Consider the following 24,287-nt stretch of genomic DNA (forward strand, 5'->3'; position numbering starts at 1 on the left):
GTGCCTAGAGAGACATTGGTGGCATTTCCAGCAGCACTTATGCCATAAAAATCGTACATATCCATGGTTTGTAGAAATCTACAATACCAACATGTATTCCACAGTTCTGTATTGATTTGTTATGTATTAGTAGTTGTTCACTCAGTCTCTGATGTTTCATGCTTGTTCTCTTCAACAGATTGAGAAGATCATGAACCTGATTGGAGCAGGCATTGAAACGTCCAAAAAGAAACAGCCCACAACAAGCTCAGGTAACGCCTCACCACCATGATGATAGATTTTTTAATATATGCAGTATGGAGTGTTTTTTTCAGAGATATGACTATGTGGTGTGTAATTTAGTGGTTGGTTAATACCAAATGACAACTGGGTCTTGGGGATTAAGTGAGTCTTATTCGTTAACCATTTATAAAACTCTTAATTGCCCTCGGTGCTGCTTTCATGATAGCCCCGTGGAGTTTATTGGACGGGATTTATATGTAATGTTAGCAGCAACCAAACTTTTTACACCCTGTCACTGATTACATTTGTGAGCAGCTTTTCCAATAGCTGCTATTCATTATTCAAACACCTTCAGAAGGGATGGAGAGGAGGGTTTATTTTGCCCTTATAAGTCAAAGAGATTCAAGCTGACATTTGTTTGGCACAATGCTGTTTTTTTCCTTATAAACAAAGTTTTCACGTTGTGCGAAATCTAATTCTGAATTCCACTCACTGTCATATTTTTTATTTTCTGGAGTTACTGTATATCTCAATAGGGCTTGAATTGATAGTACGCTTCATCAAGTGTCCTTCAGGCGGTGCAGAAGGAGAAGCCAGCTGGCATCGACTCAGTTTGTTTAGGTAACACTCCTGAGTTGATACAGTGTAAACCTACCTCCATTAGAGACTCTGCCATAAGGTGGTTTCATCATACAGTATTGTGTAACAGCTCCTCTGGGTGTGCACAGGATTGCCTTTAAGAAATCTACTCAGATTTATTAAGAAGAAATCTTCATTAGTTATGCGCAGTATGTTTCATGGATTAACAATCTGCTAACCACAGCAAGGTGGAACACTGCCCAAGCTGGAAGACAGGAACAGTAAAATATGTGCTAGTGATAAATGCATATAAAGTAAGGAAGCTGGAAATAGAGATTTAAAGTAACAGTTCAGGAAAAAATCAGAAATACATATTTTTCCTTTTTACCTGTAGTGTTGTTTTGGTGTGTGTTGCGGAGTGTTGCAGATATCGGCTGTAGTGATTTCTGCCTTCTCTTCAGTATAATAAAACTAGATGGTGCTCAGCTTGTGGTGCTCAAAGCATTGAAAAAAAAAAAACATTTAAAAAACTCAACAGTAATGTCTCTCTCCAGAAATCATGACCCACTTGATATGAACACGAGTAGAACGCAGTGCAGGACGCAGACTGAGGTTTATTGCCACAAAAGATAATGATATGGGAACGGTGGTGAGGGATGGAAGTCCATGGGGAGGAATGAAGTGGCTGAGAGGAAGCTGGGGGGGAAGGGAGGAGTGGAGAGCAGGTGAAGCTGGCAGGTAGGTAACTGGTGATCCTGGAGCGTAGGAAAAACTCAGTTTAATAGCAGGAAAACACGAGGAAGAGAAATGCCAAGAATAAACTTAGTTGGCCTTGATGTGTAGCTACCACAAAAGATTAAACAATAATCTGGCGTTGAGTGGTTGGAGAGCTGGAATAAAAAGTGCTGCAGGTGGATGAACTGATGAGAGGCAGGTGCACTTGATGAGCTGATAGCAGGCAGGTGAGTGTGATAAACAGAGCCAGGTACCAGAGAAATCAAGGAGGGAGACCACACTGGGTCTGCACCATTACAGCATCAGCACATACCTGCAGTGGGCCAAGTAGGTGGAGTCTGCACACCATTTGACAGTTACTGTAGCTGGCAAATACGGCGCTAAAATTGAGCAGCGAGAGCGGCGTTTACGTGACCATGACCACATGAACCATACAAACCCAAACAAGTCAAGGGAGACTGATGAGACAGAACTGATGAACCCCATTGTCAACTTTACTGTCCATGTCAGCAATCATCTGCCAACTAGGAAAGCTGGTTGTTGCCACTCGTTGACAGATTGCACTCCATTTAAAGAGCTGTCGAGTTAAGTGGTGCAATGACGCACCGAAATGGACCCACAGACAAAACAAAACACAGGGGGGGGAAGGTGAAGGGAATGAGAGGCTTGTGCTTGTGACAGCGCGAGATGTGAACATTAACGGCGTCCTCCTCGGCTGAGCTGTAATGTCGGCTAGCTAAGTGATCCTAAGTGAGCTAGCAGTAGATGCACACTTCTGTCTGTGTGGTGATTCGGTTGGTGGGTGTAGTTCAGTAAAAAGAAAATAGTTCCTACATGAAACTACTCACAACAAGGTCTGTGGATTGTCTTGAGTAACAGGGTCACAATTTAGAGACACTGCTGTTGAATTTTGAGTTTTGAGCACCACATGCTGAGTGTCGTCTTTTTCCATTATATTCGAGAGAGGGTAGACATCTCTACGGCATCTTACACCAAGACAATCTAGACTGAAAAACAGCACTAAAGGTAAAAGGAAAAATATACATTTGATTATGGGGTGAACTGCCCCTTTAAGACTTTTACTGCTGAACCACTATTTAAACCTACATGTGTTAAAATGTCGTCAGGTAATTATATTGCGCCTTACATCACTCCGTCCTGTCAGCCCATTACAAAGGCTTCAAGTGTATATGCAGTTAAATGGCAATACTCGTAATGGAAAAAAGGTAAGTAATAGTTTGACCTATGCAGCCAATTAAACTAAACACAGAGTACAAAATGTTACGGACATCTACTCTTTCGATCAAATCTCTTGTTGATTTCATATGTCCACTTTTACTTTCACTCAAGAAGGGGAAGTGTAGACGGTATGAATATGGGGTTTATTTCTTTTAGCCTTCAAATAATAAATATTGTCTAACTTAATTATATAATTTTAACTAAATAAAACAATTTAATTATATAGCTTCTTCTAGAAACAGTGCAGCTCAGAATACCTCACATGATGAAAGAGAAAAGCGCAGATCATTTAGACAACAAAATATTTAAATACATTTAAACTGAGAAGTGAAGCAATGAATAAACTATTCAGCATCATAAAATAAACATAATTATGACTTCAAAAGAACAGTTAAAATGGGAAAATAAAATAAATAACAGTAACAACGGCAATTATTGTCACCATAACCACTTTCACCATCTTCATCTTAATTTTTTCTAATGTGTATCAGTGCCTTCCAGACTGCTCTTAACCATCACACAATATTAATATTAGTTAATATTATTTTAAGCCAAAAGGAAATACATATCAACAAAACGATCTCAAAGCAAAGCCGGTTTCCATCGCAGTGTTAATTTACGATTTTAATTGTAACCTGACTTCCAGCACACCCCAAGCATTCTCAGATTAATTGCTGTCCTAACAATTAAGACCAGGGCTTATTCTACATTACATAAGAGGAAATATGTTGTTTGTTTGTTTTTTTTCTTTTACACATATAGGTGTGAGCTATTTATAGGCCTGGTTTGAAGGAGGGAATGCTGAAAGTGTCCCAGATTCAGCTGAGTCATGCAGTTGCTGCTCCGATTCTAATCGGAGATTGTGCACAAGTAGTTCTGGAGGTTGCGAAGATGCTTTTGTTGCTGTTTTCGTATGTGTCGCTTAGTAAAGAGGTCACATGAATGAAAGGGAACAAACAGGTACCCATCAGAGTCATCACCAGGAGAGGGAGGGAGAGGGGAGAGGAGAGGTAGAGGAGAGGAGGGGAAAAGAGAAGGAGATGAGGGAGATATCACAAAGATGGAAACACAAATCGTCACGCTTCTTTCCACATTTATTTTTTATTGTGATAGAACTGGGAGAACCTTATCCACTGTCCCTGTTTTCGTGAATTCTCATACCATCCACCTTCTCCTTGTTTGCTGTCCCTCATATCAGGAGCCAAGGATGGCCAATTCATCTTCTGGAAGCAGATTTGTGGACATCAGATTTTGTGCAGCTACAAAAACTCGCCTTGCAGTTTTGCACCATTCTTCATACTCAAGGATGAGGTTGTTTGTGTTGTGTGCCCATCACGAGTGCCTCGATTGTGTGCTAAGAGAGCACTGAGTAAATGAGCTTAAAAAGAGAGAGGGAGTGGAGAGAGAGAGCTCAGCTAACAGCACACAGGAGGCATCGGCTCGGTTTGTGTACAGGCACACTCTGACGTTCAAAGGAAAAGAGTCCGCCTTCAGTTTCCCTGAATTAATTCAGCTTTGCGGCTCATTTTCTCCAGTGCTTGGGTGTGTTGACAAGGAGCTAGTGCTTTTTCTGCCGCTCTGATAAAGAGGCACGGCTTTATCTAGGCACAACCTCTACCTCTTCCTCTGTAAATAGGTCTTTCTGGGCGCTCCTCTGAGCCAAGTCTAGACCTAGCAGTGCTCAAACAGTACAGAAACCCACTTGGATAGATTTGACAGCATGGCCTGTATAACAGGGGATAAGACAGTGACCCAGTTCCCCCCCACGGAGGAGCATCGGATACTCTGTCAGTCAGTAATTAGGTCCTACTACCGTGGGAGGTGTTGCTGTCCCAAATGAATGGAGGTAATTGGATGGGGTGGCCGGTATTTTTAACAGTCTTTGTCTGGATACTGTGGTGTAAGAGCTGACTTTGGTATGATGCTCGGGAGGGAAGAGTAAAGAAGGAGGAGGAGTTGTGGGATCTCGTAGTGAATCATAATTAGTCCACTTCAATCCTTCTTACGTCCTATTACCATCTTATCTCCCCCATATGTTTCATCGCCTCCTCCTTTATTAGTCTTTCTCTGTCTCTTATCTGTCTCCTGCTCATTCTCTCCCTTTCTCACTCAGTCACTCCCTCCTTCCATCATCTCTCTCCTCAGTCAGGGCAAATCTGACAGCAGCTTCTCTTCCTGATAACAAATGATGAGCATTGGTCCTTGTGGATGACTGACGGGTCATGGAGACCCGACTTGGCCTTTTACCTGATCGTTAACGCCAGAGCAACAGGGGTACAGGCGGCCAATTACGGAGGAGGTTCAATCAATAGCCCTTCACTTTGCTTCCCTCTGTTGGCACCGCTTCTCCTTGCCCTGACTGCCTTACTGACTGGCTGACTACCCATCTGGGAATGTGTGAGGTGATTGCAAGCAGCTTGAAAGCCTGCATAATTACGCTCTGCCTGCAGCTGTACCCAGATAACACCAGTGACGGACTCAGTGAGCAGCCCTGCATAGGTGGGTGCTAAAGTCTACCACTCCCTTTGTAGACCGAGGCAGTCTTTGTACCCAAAATCTATCTTAATTATATATTACCTCACTTGTTTTATCCAGGCTTTTTTTTCTCCTGCAAGTAGCCTCTGTTGTGCTGTAAAAACGCTTGATATGACACGAGCATCTGGAAGTACATAATTGAATTTGCCTCTTTTCTGTCATGCTGTATGACTGCGTGAGATGAAGAAGAGACAGGACTTGAAGTGCGGGTCGCCTCTTCTCTTTTCCTGTACGAGTGCATTAGAGACTTCTGCTGACTTGAATCAATGCTGCCCCCCCTTGTCCTATCATCAAAGTAAGATGTAAATGAATTAAAGCCGTCTGCTAATAAGTAGGGGCTTGATGAGGTGCTTTGTTTCAATATTCCGTGTTAGCCTTAAAAAATTTGGCGCTGCTCCTGCAGGAGAGGATTGGGTCTTCGTCATCCCTTTACATTCTAGTCATTCTTGGCAGAGCAGGACTGTGATTTTTGGGCTCTCGGTGCTTGTTCCTTGCCTCTGATGGTGGTGTCCTTTCTGCACTGGCAAGATCAGAGTGCCTCTGCAATTCTAATCAGTGCAGTGGGGGAAGCGAGAGGGGGAGAGGTGGGGTAAGGTTAGGGAGAGACAGACAGACAGAGGAGAGCGAGGATGTGTGCATTTGTGTGAGGGAAAAAAGGGGTGCAAGATAGAAGGGGAAAAGGGGTAGAGAGACAGAGGACGAAGAGAGAGAAAGAGTGTGTGTGTTTTTGCATCTGTCTGTGTGTTTGAGGACGAGAGGCAGGGAGCGAGACAGAGTGAGGGAGAGAGCGGCAGAGGGAGGGGAATTGATATAGTGGGAGAGTGAGGGAGAGAGAGGTGGTTACGTGGAGCAGCACCCCACTTCATCAGGCAGCATACGGCAGCCCTGCAGTGCGATCACACAATATGGGAATGGGGCTATGAGATCGAGAGCAAGAGAAAGAAAGCAGAGAGAGACGAGAGCGAGGAGGGGGGGAGTTAAAAAGAAGAGCTTGAGGGATTTGCTCGGATGAGAAGGGGGGATGATCTGAGTCTGTTGCCTGTCGTGGATGTGGGAAGGACGTGGCAGCAGTGGCTGAGGTTGAGGCAGATCTGTGGTCTCCTGTGTAAGAAGTAGCCGGCGTCAGGACGTTATGCCCTGTGAGCAGTGAGGGGTAGCGCGTGTGAGCCAGGAGCAGCTGCTGTGACTGCATCTGCGCTGCCTGCATGTCTCAGACAGGCAGGGGATGCAGCAAACCTCTGCCCTGAGCACAGAGGCTGCTAGCTGTACCCAGCGAGGAGAAGAACCAGGTGGGCTGGGGTGGGAGTGGGGGCGCCTGCCTCAGGAAGGAGCTAGCTTAACCTGCACTGTGGTCCCGCAGTGATCCTCGCTTCAGAGTCAAGAGGCTCACCTGCCGTCTGTTGGATCTGAACCTGGATTTACTGCTTTGAGAGATGAGAAGCACGTTCTCTGGCGGAGCCGCACAGCCAGCAGCCTGCTGAAGAGTGTGAATGCTGGGCAGCACTGGCACCACCAAGGACACCGAGCCTTTTTCCACTGGCAGACAGCTTACCAGGAGCTTTATCAAGGAATCTATATTTGGATTTGATTATGAATTGAGGAGTTTGGAATCAGCACACTGTGGAAATCCTAAGCCAACGTTTCTTTTTTTGATGTAGGATTTACAATATGTCTACCTGACCGTACTCCTTGTGGCTCTGGAGTAAAGATGAAAAATGATTTAAGCAAACGAGTATTCCTTGATCAAAAATAACATGAGTACCTCAACAGTACTTTAGAATGCTGCTACCTTCATTGTATGAGCCGTGTCCTAGCTCTCAAAGAGATTGACCAATGAAGCCATGGGACTCAGCCAGAGCTTTACAAGTATGTGGTGAAAACCGTGACCAATTTATTTTGGGGGAAATTAATATTTCTGTGTTAGACCCTGATGGAGTAATTTCTGATTTTAGGAAGAATGACGGGGATAGTTTTAGCAGAGTAAATAATGTGTGATGTGTGAAAATGTTTGATTTAGTGATTTCCATTTTCCCTCAGCTTGAAAATTATTTAGCCTCCTGATTTGTAGTGTTCAAATTTGTTGTTTTTGGACTAGCTAGGCACTTGTTCATACACTCGCTCATCTGCTCACTAAAGGAATGTTTAGTGAACCCTGTTTGTTGGAAGATGCCGTAGTGGCTCAGTCCAACATAACTCACTATACCAAGCTTCAGATGGGCTTCCTTCCCTGCACTACCTCCACCCTCGCCTGACATTTTTAGTCAGTCACACTAACACCAGTGGGTGTATATTAGCCTAGTCAGTCCCCTGCAGGGCTTGAGCTGGGCCTGCAGCACTTCCTACCCTCCTCCTGTGTTTGAGTTAGCTGGGCCCCCAACCGTACCTTGGGAGCCCCTCACCCCCGGCCTGGACCCTGTCTCCCCCCCACCCCGCCTGGTGCTGCTGCACTCGGCTCTGCCTCTGCTGGCCGAGGATGATGTGGCAATGCCATGTGTCGTCCTCTGAGTGCCGCTGCTACCGGCTGAACGGCTTCTCCCTGCTGAAGCGCTTCCCTCTCTCGGCAGATGGGGCCTGTGGTAAAGCCCTGGACCAGCCGGTCGGAGAGTGGCTGGAGCACGTGGGGCTGCCGCAGTACGAGAGCAAGTTCCTGCTCAATGGCTTCGACGACCTACGATTCATGGTGAGTCACCTGCAGCACGTCATCTCAGGGGTCGGTTCCACTTTACATCACTCTGCCTCTCCCTGTGTCAACCTAGCTGCATTTGCCTTTTTATGTCACCACTCTGCTCTCTCACCCTCTGCCTGTCTGTCAGTAGCCCCCCCCCCCCCGCCTTTCTCTTTCCCACTCACCCCTGCACCTTCTCTCATCCTTCCCCCTTTCCCCTCGCCCCTTTTATAACTCCTCTGCACCTCCTGTGCGATGCATGACCCTGCTAAGATTTATGGCCCCACACTGAATCCCTTTAAGGAATGTGGGCTGTCACCAGTGGAAAGACAAATGACAACCAGAACCTATTAACTTTTTCCCAGCTTTCCCAATCATGTTACCTCATTTACTGCACAATTCTAAATCCACCTCCTCCCCTCTATATTGAATCTTCTGATTTACAGTCACTGGACTTGACCTCTGTGTAGATACACTCAGATGACGTGAACAAACAGTCCTCACTCTAAACACACCATAGCTGCATGGTTGCTTGCCAAATCTCACTAAATCCACCACCTATTATGCTTGTGGTGCTTATGAGTCTTGCAATAACTGCACAATGTATGATTAGACTGCAGCAGCATGCTAGTGTTGTATTTATAGTCTGTACACTCCTGGTTTTTAGAGTGTAGTCACACATTTTTGCATGCAGACATTTACTTTGGTTAAAAGTTATTATGTCACTAGTAAATGAATTATCAAAAGACACATGATTCGTCCTCCATGATGATTTAAAAACATGATCAGACAGTTTCTGGAAAACATTGACACATTTTGGATGAATGTTTTGCATTTTTAAAACGCCTCCATCAAATTACATATTGATAGATTCATTCAGCTGCAGCTCAAAAGACGTCCACATTCTGACTGAAAGCATTATCATGTTTCCCGTAGAGAACATCACAAGGAAACTTGATATTGCATTTGGTGATGATTGTAGAAAACACCATTACGTTTCCAATCCCCTGGTCATGTTACTCTGAAAAAACACGGCCATACACTGTAAATAACCAGGCCCAAAGGGTAAATGCGGACATTTCGCAGACCACAGAGCTGCATTAGCACTATAGGCTATATGTTACATCAGTTTGTCACAGCTGAGCTCACTTAAGTGAGACCAGCGAGCTCAGAGGGAAAGTGGTTGTATTCATAAAGCGCTCCAGTCGAGGAGTGCTGCTCTCTGATCTGTTTTTCTTTCCGATAAGGCATGAGATCACAACATAATGGGAGTCCTTATGAACACGTGATCACTCCTACTATGAGGTGCCATGGAGATCTGAGCTTTAGGGTCAGATTTGTTCATGAAGTGACAACAAGCCTAAAGGAGCAATATGTGTAGTTATAATATATAGTTATAGTAAAAGGAATACAGTAGTGGTGTGCAATATGGATTGTTGGGGCCAGCTTTTTGCCTTTATATACAGTATACTATATATATATCGATATTGTGTAATATATTTCAAACAATAAGTAACAAAACATTTTAGTACAGAAACACCAAAGATATGTTTGAGGTTATTTAGAAACTGGGAAATAGATTGGTATTATTTCAATATCGTGATATGAGACAAGTAGTGATGCGTGAATAAAGATTTTTTAAAACCTGCATCATCCTGGCCAATCAAGAGAGTGAATCCGCCCCAATGAACCTGCAAACACGCATTAATCAACCACCTGAACCTGATCCGCAAATTGTCTGGTAATGACCATTGCTAAAAACAACCTACTTGCTGTTGGCTATAATGTATGTCATTTCCAGTAAATATCACAAAAAAACAAGTGTTCTTTTGTTTTAAAAAAGTACAAACGTAGGGAAGACAGCAAGTCCTCACCCATCTTTTGCGTAGTTTCATCCTAAATTTGATCTCGAGCGCACAGCTGATATCCTACGTGGTATGTTTAATGACGTAACAGAAGTGCATATTTAACAATTCAGTGTGGACAGAGAGACGTTTGCTCCTAGGACATGGTGGTAGGCCTATATATTCTTACCAGACAGATTTAAATATGTTGTACTTTAACAAAATTTCCTGGCCAAGAATTGGATAACAGAAACACTGAGCGCAGTACGGCTGATGATAAAGCTGCTTGCTGTGTGTGTTCGAGAGACAGAGAGAGAAATGAAGAAAGGGTGGAAGGTGGACTTTTGCACAATTACTCTGAACGCTGCTTTGTCACTTAATGAGTTATGGGTTGACCCGCGCATCACTAGAGACTAGATATCGTCTCTGATTTGGATATTGTTCTGTCATATGTGTTGTCTTTTCCTGGTTTTAAAGGCTGCATTACAGTAAAGTGATGTCATTTTCTAAACCTACCAGACTGTTCTAGCCGTTCTGTTATTTGCCCACATTACTGTTGATTATTTACCAAAAATCTTAATGTGTAATAGTCAACCCGACAATATCGTGGCAATATCGATATTGAGATGTTTGGTCAGAAATATTGTGATGTGCGATTTCCTCCATTTGGCCCGGCCCTAGTGACTAGTTCTTTTTCAACTGTAAAATGTCCTGCTCAGTACATTTCATAGTCAGAGTCTTGTAAAGACTAATTTAAAGGACCCGTTTTTCTTACAAGGTGACAGGAAATGAGGGGACATGGATAGATAGGAAGTGGTGTGCAGCAGTGGAATTGAGCTGATGATGTTTTGTATGTATCTTAACCACTAGACCATCTCAATGCCTGAGGATCCTTATAAAAATTTTATTGATATCAGTATCAGCCTCAAAAATCATTAGGGCTTTAGTATGGATAAAATCCTTTATCTCTTTATGTGTAATATTATTGTATGTAATAATATTACATACCACGATAAAGTATACTCTCTGGCCTTTCAATTTAAGAAATAGATAATGTTGAAATGCTCACTAATCAAGTAAATTGAATACCTGACAAATAAAGGTACTTATTTAAATTGATGCCATAAATCAGTCCCGCTTATTGATTTGCAGCATCGCCCACAATAGCCTAATGCAACCAGAGATATTAAAGAAACAGCTAGTGGAGTATTAAACGTATTGCAAAATCTTTATTGGCTGACACAAATTCTTTTATTGTCCCACTGTGGCCGACACTAATGTACAGATATCTAGAAAGAAAACAAAGCAGCCTTCTTGTCTTATTGGTTTGGAAGATACCACGTTGATCAAGATTTAATGTGATGAGGACGATGGGTCATTAAGCATTCTGATGCTCATTTTCATGCCACGACTAATGTGTCTGCTGGACTTGATGCATCAAGGAGATAAATCATTAATTTCACAAGGCAAATTACCCATGGATATTTACAAGGATGTGGAAGTTGCAAACAAGGGAAAGGTCAGAGTAGTCAGGCAGACATTGTGAATGTTTAATATTGTGCCCTTTTAGATTCTGCCAGACTTGCTTCAGATGTGATCAATCTAACTGGACTTGAACATCAGGATTTGTTTGTGGGATTCGTTGTCACTCACATAATTGCTGTTTTTAAAAAGCATTACGCTTAGTTGCTCTGATGTCCAAACTAATGTGGCAAAGATGCAATTTGTCTAGTAGGAAACATCTTAGAAGTTACCCATCATGCATTTACATTGCATCTTCCCTGCATCAATATTGCATCAGATTCTGCAGCCCCCTCTTTCTTGAATGTTATAATGTTGAACTAAGCATGCATATTCTAACACATAAATTAAGTCCTCTTTCTTTGCCATATTATCGTTGCGCCGGCTGACTCTTGAAAAAAGTAACAAAATTTGATTTTTCTAAACAATTCCCCCGTGGTGCAGAGAAATAGAGCAATTCTAATTCACTGTTGCATTAACTGAGTGCATTTAGTGAGATGAAGGACTTCTACCATGGCTACATCTGCAAGTCGTATCAGATTAGATCAGACTACCATTGCTCATGAGCTATGTAAGAACTGAACCATACATTCCCGTCACATGTTTCAAATGCAGCATGAAATAATAAGTTTGCAGAGTCTCCCGAGGCATCATCCAACTTCAAACTGTGTTAATAAAAGTGGAGGATCTATTTTGGTCCTCCCTTACATCAGACCCCGCTTCATTTTGACCTTTATTCTAGCGATCAGTGAGTAATCTCCAAACTGCACCCTGATACAGGCCTGTGAATACTGCTGCATTGTGCTCTGAAACCAATCCAGTAAGAGCAGATTGAGTAAAGACTACAGAACATTTTAACATTCTTGGCCAGGAAGAATCAATCTGCAGCAGTCCACGGGGAAAAACGCTTAGCTCCACATTTTCAAGGTTCTCCTTGTATCTTTATTCCTGCCTATAAACCGGAATAAGATGACAAAGCAGCTGGAGCTGCAAATATGGACAGCTACATGAAACAGACAAGAATCTGCTTGTCAGTCAAGATTTTAGGAGGTGGAGAACGATTATTGTTCATTGTTTCTGTTCCCAAATTAAATAATTGTTACAAACTGTAGAGAAACGTTCTCGTTTCCTCTCGGACTGTTTGGTTTCCCTCAGTGAAACACTGAGATCCTGTAGATGCTGCTGCAGTTATGAAGGCTTTGTTCCCTCTGAGTCGCACCGGATCAGATTGATTACTCTTGGCATGCACAATTTATTTGACTTCATTGTCCTCCCACTCTGCTGTTACTGCTTATGTCAGAGATGTGCATACTCTGTGTGTGTGTATGTGTGTGTGTGTGTGTGTGTGTGTGTGTTATGAGAAAGTGTGTGTTTGCACAGCTGCAATGTTGCCCTGTAGTTACAGTGTAGAAAGCATCATGATACAGTACTTTTATCAGCCTTTGTTCATGTAAAGCTATTTGTCACATGTCAGTATGATGTCTTTCATGTGTAAATACTGTATCCCCGTGTGTGTATGCAGACATTTAAATTACTGCACTGATATACAGTATCATCAACTGATTTAATTTCATGGATTGTATCACTGTATGTCCATACGGTGTATTGTCTCTCTGTGCATGTGTTTGTTTGTACGTGTTTATTTGTTTACGTGCATGTGTGTGTATGTATGAGTGTGGCCGTGTGTGTGCGCCTGTGTGTGAATGTGTTTACTTGTGTGTGTCTCTTGCGTTTGTGCACATGTAGGGAAGTAACGTGATGGAGGACCAGGATCTCAGAGACATCGGGATCACTGACCCAGGACACAGAAAGAAAATCCTCCATGCGGCACGCAGCTTGCCTAAGGTACTTAACATCATAACTTAACCTCGGCACTGAGCGAGACAGTGACTGACGGTGTCTGAGAAAAAAGGTCACAATGTCAGTATGTTTATAAAAATAGAAGATAAGCAAAAAAAAAAGATAATATGGTAATAAGAAAATGGATGAATACAGTGGATTGTCAGAGCTGGAGTAACATAATTTCAATTAAACATTAAATGGAAAAACTCTTGTGTTATTTTGACAGCTGTTTTAGATTTAGTCTTAGTCTTGAGACAAAAATGCTGATTAGTTTTAGTCATTTTTATCCTCCATAGTTTTAGTTGATGAAAAAATTCAAAACATTTTAGTCGATGAAAATTTTTAGTCTTTTATCTTTAAACTAATCTAGTGAGGCTAATTCATGTTTCAGAAATTAGAATCAAGGTGACAGGTTGTGTAAGAATTGCATTTGTGACAACAGCAAATAATTTCTACACACTTACAAACCTGCATTTCTCCAGCAGTTTTTCACAGGTTTAGGGGGAGATTTACGAGCACACACTTACTGATCATCATCTGAAAAACTCAACATCTCTCTATTTATGGTCTCAAAAACATTGACACCACAAATTACTAATTTAAAACAACATGGATTTGTACTCTGGTTCATTGTAAACGCTGACTTATCGATCTCACTGTCAAGAAGCAGAAAAATAACTAAAGCCTGAATTCATTCTCAATCTGCAACATGTTAGTCTAGAGGTTTAAACTCGTGATTAAAACTAAACTTGCGTCTCTGTCGGAGAAAACTCCGCCGAGTTCAGACTGTTTACTGACAGCACAGCTACACTCACAGGTAACCCGTCCTCCTACCTGCCTGTCAAACAGCATCAACCTATAAACCTCCCCAAGTCCGGACTGAGTGGAGTCCTGTGGGGATCAGCTGTGTTTTAGTTTTTATTATCAGGCTCTATTTTTAGCTTGCCATTATCTTGTTTTTGTCATGGATATAAGGTCGTTGCAGAAACATTTTCATGATAGTTTTCATCAATGAAATTAACACTGTTTTGACCACAGATAGCGTGCTAGATTTACTGGCAAACAAATCAAAAGTACATTGAAATAATAAAAAAAATCACTTATAACTACGTATTGCATAGTATTATTAACTATGATTTTAAGTAGTCCACAAAAAATGAACTACAGTTTGTACTGGAGAATGGAATAATAAGGATTGGTCCAATTATACCGTATAATAAAGGCTGCACATGGGTTGTGAGTCAAAAAAGTGTGACAATGTAAGAAAAAACATGATTTATTCAAATGAAAAATGATGTTTTCAAGTGTGCGACTCCAAATCGGGATCATTAAAGTCAGCAGCATTCATCCTATAGGGACTTTGACTATCTGAAGTATGAGGACCCTCCTCTAGTGAAGTCAGGTCATCATCAGAGAGATTCAGCTCACCTGGGTTGGCTGCAGGAGCATATAAGATGGTGGCAGTCAGCCAGTCTCTCTCCCCTGGCCTCCACCCTGCTTGGTGTTGTTACATTAAGCTTATCACCACGCTCATGTGTCACACTAGAGGCACTTACATGTAACACTAGAGGCCAGTGCTAACATGCTACATGTCACTCCCGTCACGCCTCTTTTGATTCTGCGATGCTGACATGGAGTCTATAATCACACATTAGAGCAGAATGATGCTGCTGTCGTTTGGCTCTGTGTATAAATGCAAAGGAGGCATAAAGAAGGGACCTTGTAGCGGCTCCATGGTGTGTTCTCTGTGTAAAAAATGCTATATACATATTGTCCTGTAGCCAGCACAGGTGAGCTGAATCTCCCTGATGACCTGACTCCACCCACCAGGCTCCTGCTCAGAGAGGGTTCACACAGTAGAAAATTTCACAGCAATCCATCTGATCTTTGTCAAAATATTTTACTCAAGACCCAAAAGCTTGTGGTGCTAGATGAAAATTCATGTGATCACCAAGGTCAGCAGCATTTGTCCTCTGGGGAACAGACCTTTCACAGACTGACATTGCTGTCCCTTGAACCACACGGCTAGGAGGGCTAAAAACAGCAGCAGCAGTTTCCAGCTTTAGTAAGGTAGAATTATAACTACAACTGGAAGACAAGCCTACACAGTGTACATTTCTATTTTAAGTTTTATGCTAAAAGTTACAGTACTTGCTCCCTCACGTGTCTCTCCCTTCACTGTAGGTAAAAGCACTGGGCTGTGATGGCAGCACATCTCTTGTCTCCTGGCTGGACGGCCTCGGCCTGCATGAATATCTGCCCAACTTTCTTTCAAGTGGCTACCGCACACTGGAGTGTGTCAAGAACCTGTGGGAGCTGGAGATTGTCAATGTAAGAAGCCATCTTTTACATTTATTCAGCACAGTTCTGATGTTGGCCTCTTATAGAAGATGGGTGAGCAGGAAATTGGTCGGTGTTTTAGGCTCTGACAAAGAGACATGAGTGTTGATGGACTCAGAATAATCACAAGACTGATTTATGGATCATGTTCGAGGTTAAGAAGCACTTTAAAATTTAATGCTGAAATAACAGAGAAGTGCTCGATGATTGAAGCATTTCCATAAAACTATAGCAGAAACGTTTTCAATATCACCGCGTAATTAGTAGATAGCTAACCGATAAAATGTAAATGAAGAAGCAATATGGTGACTGATGACAGGGAAGTATCTAATTTGGTTTAATCTTTATGGAAATCGTGTAACATTCTGTGATAATTTGTAATTACAAAGGGGGCCTAATTTCTTTTAGGCTGAGACGTGTGGAGGTTGTAGAGAGGCGCATGTACCAATTTGGTTTGAACATATGCAGGTGTCGATTTGTCTTTGTTGGTGCGTACGTGTGTGTGTTTAGACTACAGCAGTGGTTTACCATGGGTTCCTGAGATAAATCTGAGGATTTGCAAGGTGATTAACGGGATGAGAAAGAAGAAAAAAACATATCCTGTGCTACAAAATTACATTTTCCTGACTTTTCTTTTTAGTCTTTAATTTATTGTGAAATATTCGATTGTTTTTCTTTGTCTGGCTCCTAAAAATGATTGATGTGAACCAATCTGAGAAGGAACAACTGTTTTTGGCTTAACTTGCACACCTGGTAAAGAGGGATTGCAAACAAGGGTAAACCACAAATCACAAATTTCATAGGACAATATATAGATTCTTTGAATGATACAATATTTGCTGATAACACAAAGTCTGCCATGATACAGTATCGATTTGATTTAATTCAAGGACCTATGAGCGATATGAGACAATATCAGTTAATAGCTGCATTTCTTTTTCTTTGCAGCTCATCATTATTTGCCTGGCGCTAGGCCACGAGCACTGTTTGAATGTTAGTAAGTATGGGTACACTTGGACGAAAGTGGTGACACAGTTCCATATGAATTTCAAAATAAAGGCGTATCTTATAGATGACGATATGTATCAATGTTTTCACTGTGTATCTGTGATGTTGGATCATTGATCATTAAACAAATATATCGTTCCAGATAGATGTATCATTGCCGCATAGTCGCAAGTAGCCATTGTTGTGTTTGTATGAGTCGAGCCAGAATGGGTTGTAAGCACAAAGTTACAGGAACTTAACCCACGTGTCTTTGATGTTTTGGACACTACTTCACACTGCAGTGCAATACTAACAGTTTCTCTCTTTGGCAGATGCCGAGTTTGGTATAGTATTAATAACCAACTAGAAAATGCATTCCCTGCAGAAAATATGTTGAAAATCTTGATGCCCAAATGCACTGCAGAACACTTATAAGTTGAACCCTGACCCTGCAGTTTTCATGTGTGGACATTTGCTCTAACCACTCTGCCAATGAGTTACACAGCAAGGTTGAAATAATAATTAAGTTAAGAAGGAGATCTCATAACTGTCCCAAAGATCTTAAAGAAGTATTTCACTGTTGGAAAGATGGTCTTTTCATAAAAATGGGCTGTCAATACAGTAGAAACACACAAGCACTTTTGAAATTGGTGGTTCGTGACAAGAGAAAACTGTGATAAAGGGCGGCAGCATTCCCTTTTGCTCAGTAGGTAGAAAACCTACAGCTACCAGTATGCACTGCGCTGTGTCAGACCTAGTCCGTTTTGACACAGGAAACAATATGGCGGCCGGCTGGTAACAGACAATCTCATATGATTGTTAGCAAAAAGTAAGCTAAAAAATGTTTTTGAAAAAATTGAGCCAAGACTAAGGAACGCAGTAACAGAATCTTGGTTTATATTTGATCAGTTTTGCTTTCACCATTTTACTGTACAGGAAATAGTATGGGGTCCACTTCCTGTTTCATTCTCGGAATACAGCCAAACAGTGCACCAAAATATGATAATAGTAATAATGATAATACTAATAAAGTTACAAAGTGCTTTACAATAAAAACAATAATAAATCTAAAAAACGTACAAGATAGAAAACAGTAGAAACAGTATAAAAGTAAAAATACCATCAGATAAGAAAAAGCCAGATGATTAAAGTGAGTTTTAAGAAGAGATTTAAAAGAGGTCACTGAGTTTGTCTGCCTTAAACCCTCAGGCAGGGATGTTTCTGAAGTGATTTTCAGCAGGAAATATGCAATACAGTAACAGAATCTTGGTTTATGGAGTTTGATTTCAGTTTGGTCTAAATTTGAGAGAGCGAGATGGAGAAATGGGCAGGTCTTTCTCTTCTGCTGTCCATAGTGGGAGAGCAGGGAGATCTGGGCGCTGGTAAGATGGATGGAAGTTAACCACAGTCCGTTTTAACATATTACCCACACAGTAATGGTACAAAGCTGGTTGACAATCGACACAGTATCTCTTTAATAGTAATACACCAAACAGAAACTGCTGCAGCTGTAACCAGTCATCCCATCAAAGTTAACTGAGGGCTTGAAATGGATTTTGTAATTTTTTTCCCAGATAATATTTGACTTATCAAAATGAAATAAATGTGCAGTGGAAGCTGTGTAACATTGAAGTTGTGTATCGTAGTTAATCTCTGCAGCCTGTGCAGCACAGACAGATAGGTTTACTCTAAACCCTCACCCTGACCCTATTCCTTACATTAGATTTTTTTTGTGGAGTACTTGAGTACTCGATAATAATTTAATGCAAGTACTTGAATATAGAAATTATTTAAAATGCCCATCCCTAATGGGAATTAGTAACGGCTGGTAGTAGAAGTAGCAATGGAGACTGTAGTAGTAGTGATGTAATCATGTAGACATTAACATCGTTTATGTCATGACGGGCAGCCACATGATCTGGTATGTTGATGAGCGCTCACAGAAGGCGGGAGCATTTACAGCGATCATGTTTTCCTTCTCATCACTGTATTTCTATGTGTTTGAGTGTGATTAATAGAAAGACAGTGGTGGCAAAATGGCAGAAACCAGCAACAGCTGCAGTAGTAGCAGCAGCAGCAGCAGCAGCAGCAGCCAAACATACTGTATATGCAGTGTGTGAGGGACGGTGTCCAGCAGACTGCGATGCAGTACAGAAAGATGGGTGTGAGAGGAGGGCACATTACTTTCAGTGTGCAGAGTAGCAGAACTGCCTGTGAGTGCCTTGGCAGGACTTGCTATGGCCATTACATTTCCTACATCCTCTTCAGCATCTTACAGCATCTCAGTATCAACCATCAATTTGATCTACGAGCTGGTTTACATTCTCATGCAATCCCAGGGCTCTTTATTACTATTTAAAAATTTCTCCTATTTCTTACACCTCATGCACACTGGTCTCACTGGGATTCTGAACACGAGAAAAAGGAAAGCAGCACCAGAAATCCAGACTACAGACCAGTTGCCTCATCTGCCTCCGACTCTCACTGAATAAATAATTGAAGTCTTCAGACAAAGAGCCATACGAGCCTTTTATGGAATATTTTGTACCAGCGACGTAATTGCGAATGTAACATTAATCACTCGACATCCACCTTTACAGGATGAGCGTGAATGTTAATAGCCAATTATGCAAATATACAGTATTAAGATAATGAGTTTTGACTACATAAAATTAACCTATGTTTCCTCCTCTGAGGGTTTTAGCCACACAAGCGGATATGGCATTTTGTAAAAGGTTTAAAGCAACAGAGATACCATGGATAGATGTGTCAGGTGATCCTGCACTGCTACAACTGTGAATTAAAAACATATTCAAATTGTGACAAATGCAGTGGATCTTCGCTATATATTTTATTGAAAAATCACTTGGTCATTTGCATATTACCTGCTGTCATCCCATAAATCACCAAATTCTCCTCTGTTATTTAAGCACCATGTCCAAAAATGGATCGTGAATTATAGAGTGTCCCAGGAAGGAGACAGTGCTGTACTTTAAGCTTACAGCAAAACAGATTGAGGCTGAATTATTGACGAGAGTCATTTCTGTTTGCCTGTGGATGTCTGCCAGTGAGGGCTGCATGCCACCAACTCTGTGTCAGTGTATTTTGGATGTATCTCTATTAGCGTTGTCTAAATAAATTCTTGTGTTTGCGATATTGATGTGACAAAGCACTGATGTTGTCCTCTGTAGGTTATTAAGATTGGTCCCCTGGGCCACAGGAAGAGGATCATCGCCTCTCTAGCAGAGAGACCCTATGAAGAGGCGCCATCGAAGTCTCGCCGTCTGTCCCCAATTATGGTAAGACTGGTGATCAGTGTTGGGCTCGCTACTCAGAAAATTACTTGTTATTCTTTTTAATACTAATATTATTACTTTACGTATTACTCCCTGCCAACAATAATTTGTTACATTACTCATTAGGGCTGCACAATATAAGGAAAATATGCCATAATGATATTACTTGCTGCAATAATAAAATTAAAATTAAATTAAAATGTGCTCAGTTCTGCCTTTCTGCTCCTTTCAGTATACTGCAAAAGTTCAACAAACTACTTTTTGAATTGTAAAAATGAAAGGAAATTATTTTCAACATTGCTTTATTGAACAATTTCACCCTTAACTAAGTCCTGCCACATGAACACAGACTGGCTAATCATATTGTAGCATCGGCCGGGTCCAACAAGGGTCTGACATCAACACAGCTGTGCTCCATTGACTCTAATGCAATCGTTTCAAATTTCCCTCATTTTCAGGCTGTTTTTGTGGATTTTGAGCCAAACACTGTGTCTATGGCAGTTGTATTAATGATACTTGTTACCTGGAGAGGTTGGAAAAAAATATACGTTTCTTCCCTGTTCCAAAACCAAAATCAAACCCAGAAAGTGTAGGGTTAGCAAGCTAGCTACTGAAGATATAGCCTACTGAATGTATACACATGCTGCTTTTGCTTTTTAATGATTATACACTGAGTAAAGACCCACTCTGATGTACAGGAGCCAGAAATATTCAACCAGCTGTGTATAATCGCAGTGTCTGCAGAAGCACATTGTTTGGCTTCCCTTGGAGCTCCCACTCATCCGGTGGTGGAGGTCTGACAGCTGGTGGCACAGGGGGGAAGCCAAACACCGAATATTGGCAAAGTTTCCCTTTGTGTTCATTGTCTTCTGTCTCAATGCCCAGTGATGTGGTGGTGCAGTTTTACACTGTGATCTGTAGCCTATAGTTCGGCTTTAGCTTCTAACTATCTTTGTCTTTTGAACCTGTTGTTGCTGCTGAGTCAGTTTGACATCCTGGATATATCCTTCAAACACAGACTGTAGACCCCTCTGTCTGCTTCTCTCTGGAATCACTCTTTCATTTTTCCAAAAAATTTGATAATATCTCTTCAGGGAGTGCAGTTAGTTACAGAGTGGGCTCCATGATTGCTCCAACAGCTTGACAGACTATCACGAAGCGACGGGGCTTAGTGAAAGGTCAATTGAACATTGAACTGAGCACAAAAGGCACCAATGAAGAAGTCATAGTTCCATTTTTAAAGTGCAGTTTTCTACTGATACCATCTGTCATCACCGTGATTACAATGTATTAAACGATATACTGTGCAGCCCTACTACGACTCATTATATTACTTTTTGGTTTCATATTTATTTTTTACACGGGGTCTTCTGTTTCCTGTGACAGGTATTTTCCGCAGTGATCTGTCTGAGTGATGGAGAGTTTGTCATGGAGATAGGCAACATTTCACTCACCACATATTTAGCCACAAGCTTCAGTAGTTCTTTGTCACTTGTAGCCTGCTGTCCACAATTAAAATAAAGTTTTGGTTGTTTCACCAGTGTAGGGCTACAGTCTTGCTTCACGACTGCAGAGGGCTCACCTACGGTGGGGTGTGTTCCATGAGTTTCATGGTGTTGTGCTGTCAGCTGTAGTAGCTGTTTTAGGAGGTTTGAGGTTGTGTTTTTGCAGTGGATAGAGCCTTAGTACCACCACCTGCTTGGGCTGGGTATTGATACTTGATACCTTTTTAATGTATTGGCCAAGATAACCCAGTGCCAAGTAGTATCGAAACGTCTCCAGTCATGCGATGCCTGTATCTGATCCTTTTTGCATTTGCTAACTCCTTGCTGGATCAGCACAATCTCTGTTGCTGCTGTGTCCAGAGCAGCTCTCCACCCGGCAAAACAGTCAGTTCACCGTCTGCCCGGTTAGCAGGAGCTAACACGGCAGCAGTTGCTAACATCCAACAATCTCAAACTGACACCGAAATGGCTCAACTCTGTTGGTAAACCTGTTAATGACTGTTGGGTGATGTTAACTGTGTGATGCTAACAATTAGCCCCATCACCGTGTATGTGCAGTTGGGCGAACTCTCGCAACTGTCCCTGGCAACAGCCCATACAGTCTGTAGTGTGGTGAAGTCGAGGGTGGTGTATTTGACAGAGTTGGTAGTTCAGCATGCTGAGATGCCACCAGAATGTTTGAAAAATAAATCCAGGGATGTCATTGATTGTTGGATTTCCAATGCTTAGAAGGGTTACAACAAAATGCAGTTTTTTTTAATTTTGTTTATTTATTTATTTTTGATAACTGTAATATTATTACTGACATTTAATTGATAATTCGTTACACTACCCGTTACTGAAAAAGTAATAGTATTACTGTAACATGCTACTGCTAAGTTGGGATGTAGAAACTGATACAGTTCAAAGTCACAGTATTATATGGTCTTCATTTTTGGCACTTCATTAGGTGTCACTGACTTGATATCATCTCTACTCTACAATCACAAAATAACAAAGTACAGTCTAGGAAAAATGTTTCAGAGTGTGTTTGCACTCTGATGAAAATAGTCACACTGCAGCCGTTGACACACATCCCTACAACGAGTTATTATGGATCCAACTGTGTGCAGTAATTGGTTAGTACTCATCACGTTGATGTGTGGTGGTTGGAGCTGATTAGGATAAGGATATTTTGGAAATTCTGAGATTGAAGAGGTAAATTTTTAAGGAAAAACTCACACGTACTGCCAGAAAGTCAGGTGAGGTAGTATAGAGAGCAACACAGTCCTCAGAGGAAATAAGATGTTGTTAATGAGTAGGTCAAGCACAGGACTTTAACGCAGGAGACTGAGGTTTGAGTCCAGTATAAATTTACATTGGCTTTTTATTCTTAGACTTAGTTGACTTATTATTTTCTATTTCTAGGATGTAAAAAGCTGCTGAATGCACACTGTGTACATACATCTTAGCAGAATAGCTGAATCGACCAGTTTGTGTTAATGTCATATTTCGAAATTGCTAGGACGCTCAGGATATAAACTTGCGTGTAAATAGGTGCAGATATCATTGCTGGCTATGAACACCTGGGTGCAAATAGCGTCTGCCAAAATGTTATTAATCTAAAGCACCTTGCAGGATTGAGAGTGTGAATCAGACTGCAGCATCGTTAGTGCTGCTGTTTAACCATCAAGTGGAGAAACACACTGTCAGTGCTAATTTGGTGAAAAGATCAGGTGTGCTCAATATGCCCAATTAGAAAGGCTGTTCTGCTTATGGCTTCAATAAAACCCATATTTAGTGTCACTGATGTCTATAAAAGATACAGAATGTTTTTCTTTTTTGTCTGAAATGGGTTCACGTTTGTTCAGATGTGTTGTTTTAGTGCTCAGTATTTCAGTTGACAACATCGATGATGACACCCTGGTACTTTTCTCATTGATCAACAATCAGAATCAGAGCTTAGGTTAAACTAGTTAAACAACGTTGCATGACAAGCTTTATTTCTATGCCAACATAATTTTGTGAGAAAATGGATCCTTCTTTTTTTCCAGCCACAGATATCTAATTTTGGAATGAGATTCTTCAATATCATTATGTTCACAACAGTTAAATACTCAGGGCTGATTTCCCAGGCAGATTAAACTGGGCTAAAAAGAATTGAGAATCTCCATGGAAGAGGCTCTTTTGTCGAGGATTAAGCTTGGATGTAGATCAGGGAAACCAGCCCATGTAGACAGTGCTGTCAAATCATTAATCTGTGCTGTGCTGTGTGTGTGTTTGTACTCTTTTGTGTGACTGTGTGTGTGTGCGTGCATGGCAGTTCCATGACCTCCTGTCCCAGACGACATCTCCACTCAGTCAGATGGACCCCTACACCAGTCGCTCCATGGACATGCTCCTGCCCTTGGCTGAGTCGGACCGGAGGCGGAGAGGAGTTGACCAAGATGTGTGTAGTGTTTCTCTGCGTTCATATAGTGAGAGGCCGCGCTCTGTAGTGAGTCCCACCTTACTTCACTTCTGTCGTCCACTGGGAAACCACCAGTGAGCGACTAGCTGAATAATAGAGGAGGATGCTGTACAAAGTTAGACGTGTCGGGGTGTCTTGTCACATGAGCCGTGCTGGATGAAAAACTGAGCCCACTGGTTGAGTTAAATCATAGTGGGCAGGCCCAAAGAACCACAGCAACGTCAGAGTGTAACCAGAGAAACAGCAAAGGGTAATTAGGGTTGAGCGATGCGACAATACTACAGCACAGTGAGATGATGAGAATTACATCTACCGTTCATACGGTGGTAGCTATCACTTTAATATCTCTGGATGGATTATTGGACCATCATGGACAATGTTGGACATCAATAAGCAGGACTGCTCCATGGAAATATCGGATTTTTATATTGTTTTTGTATCAACATGATGAAGTACTTTGATTGAACACACATTTAATTCGATGAATTGGCCAAATGTTTTATAATATACTCGGCTGCCAGTTTATCA

General features: G+C 41.6%; 1 protein-coding gene across 7 annotated transcripts in view; it reads left to right on the forward strand.

The window, feature by feature from the left end:
• anks1ab (ankyrin repeat and sterile alpha motif domain containing 1Ab) overlaps positions 1 to 24,287 on the forward strand; it is a 61,877-nt gene that overhangs the window by 18,452 nt on the left and 19,138 nt on the right. For 6 of the 7 annotated variants that reach the window (XR_007569475.1, XM_050038400.1, XM_050038399.1 and 3 more), the window contains 6 exons: positions 179 to 251; positions 7,875 to 7,990; positions 13,087 to 13,185; positions 15,367 to 15,513; positions 19,701 to 19,808; positions 23,613 to 23,786. Coding sequence is in view for 6 of the 7 variants with exons in the window: in XM_050038400.1 (XP_049894357.1) it covers positions 179 to 251; positions 7,875 to 7,990; positions 13,087 to 13,185; positions 15,367 to 15,513; positions 19,701 to 19,808; positions 23,613 to 23,786 (717 nt within the window). In the remaining variant the exon portion in view is untranslated. The remainder of the gene's footprint in view (positions 1 to 178; positions 252 to 7,874; positions 7,991 to 13,086; positions 13,186 to 15,366; positions 15,514 to 19,700; positions 19,809 to 23,612; positions 23,787 to 24,287) is intronic. The other variant, XM_050038404.1, reaches the window with a different exon arrangement.

Source organism: Epinephelus moara, chromosome 24 (genome assembly GCF_006386435.1).
Source record: "Epinephelus moara isolate mb chromosome 24, YSFRI_EMoa_1.0, whole genome shotgun sequence".
NCBI classification, from domain to species: Eukaryota; Metazoa; Chordata; class Actinopteri; order Perciformes; family Serranidae; genus Epinephelus; species Epinephelus moara.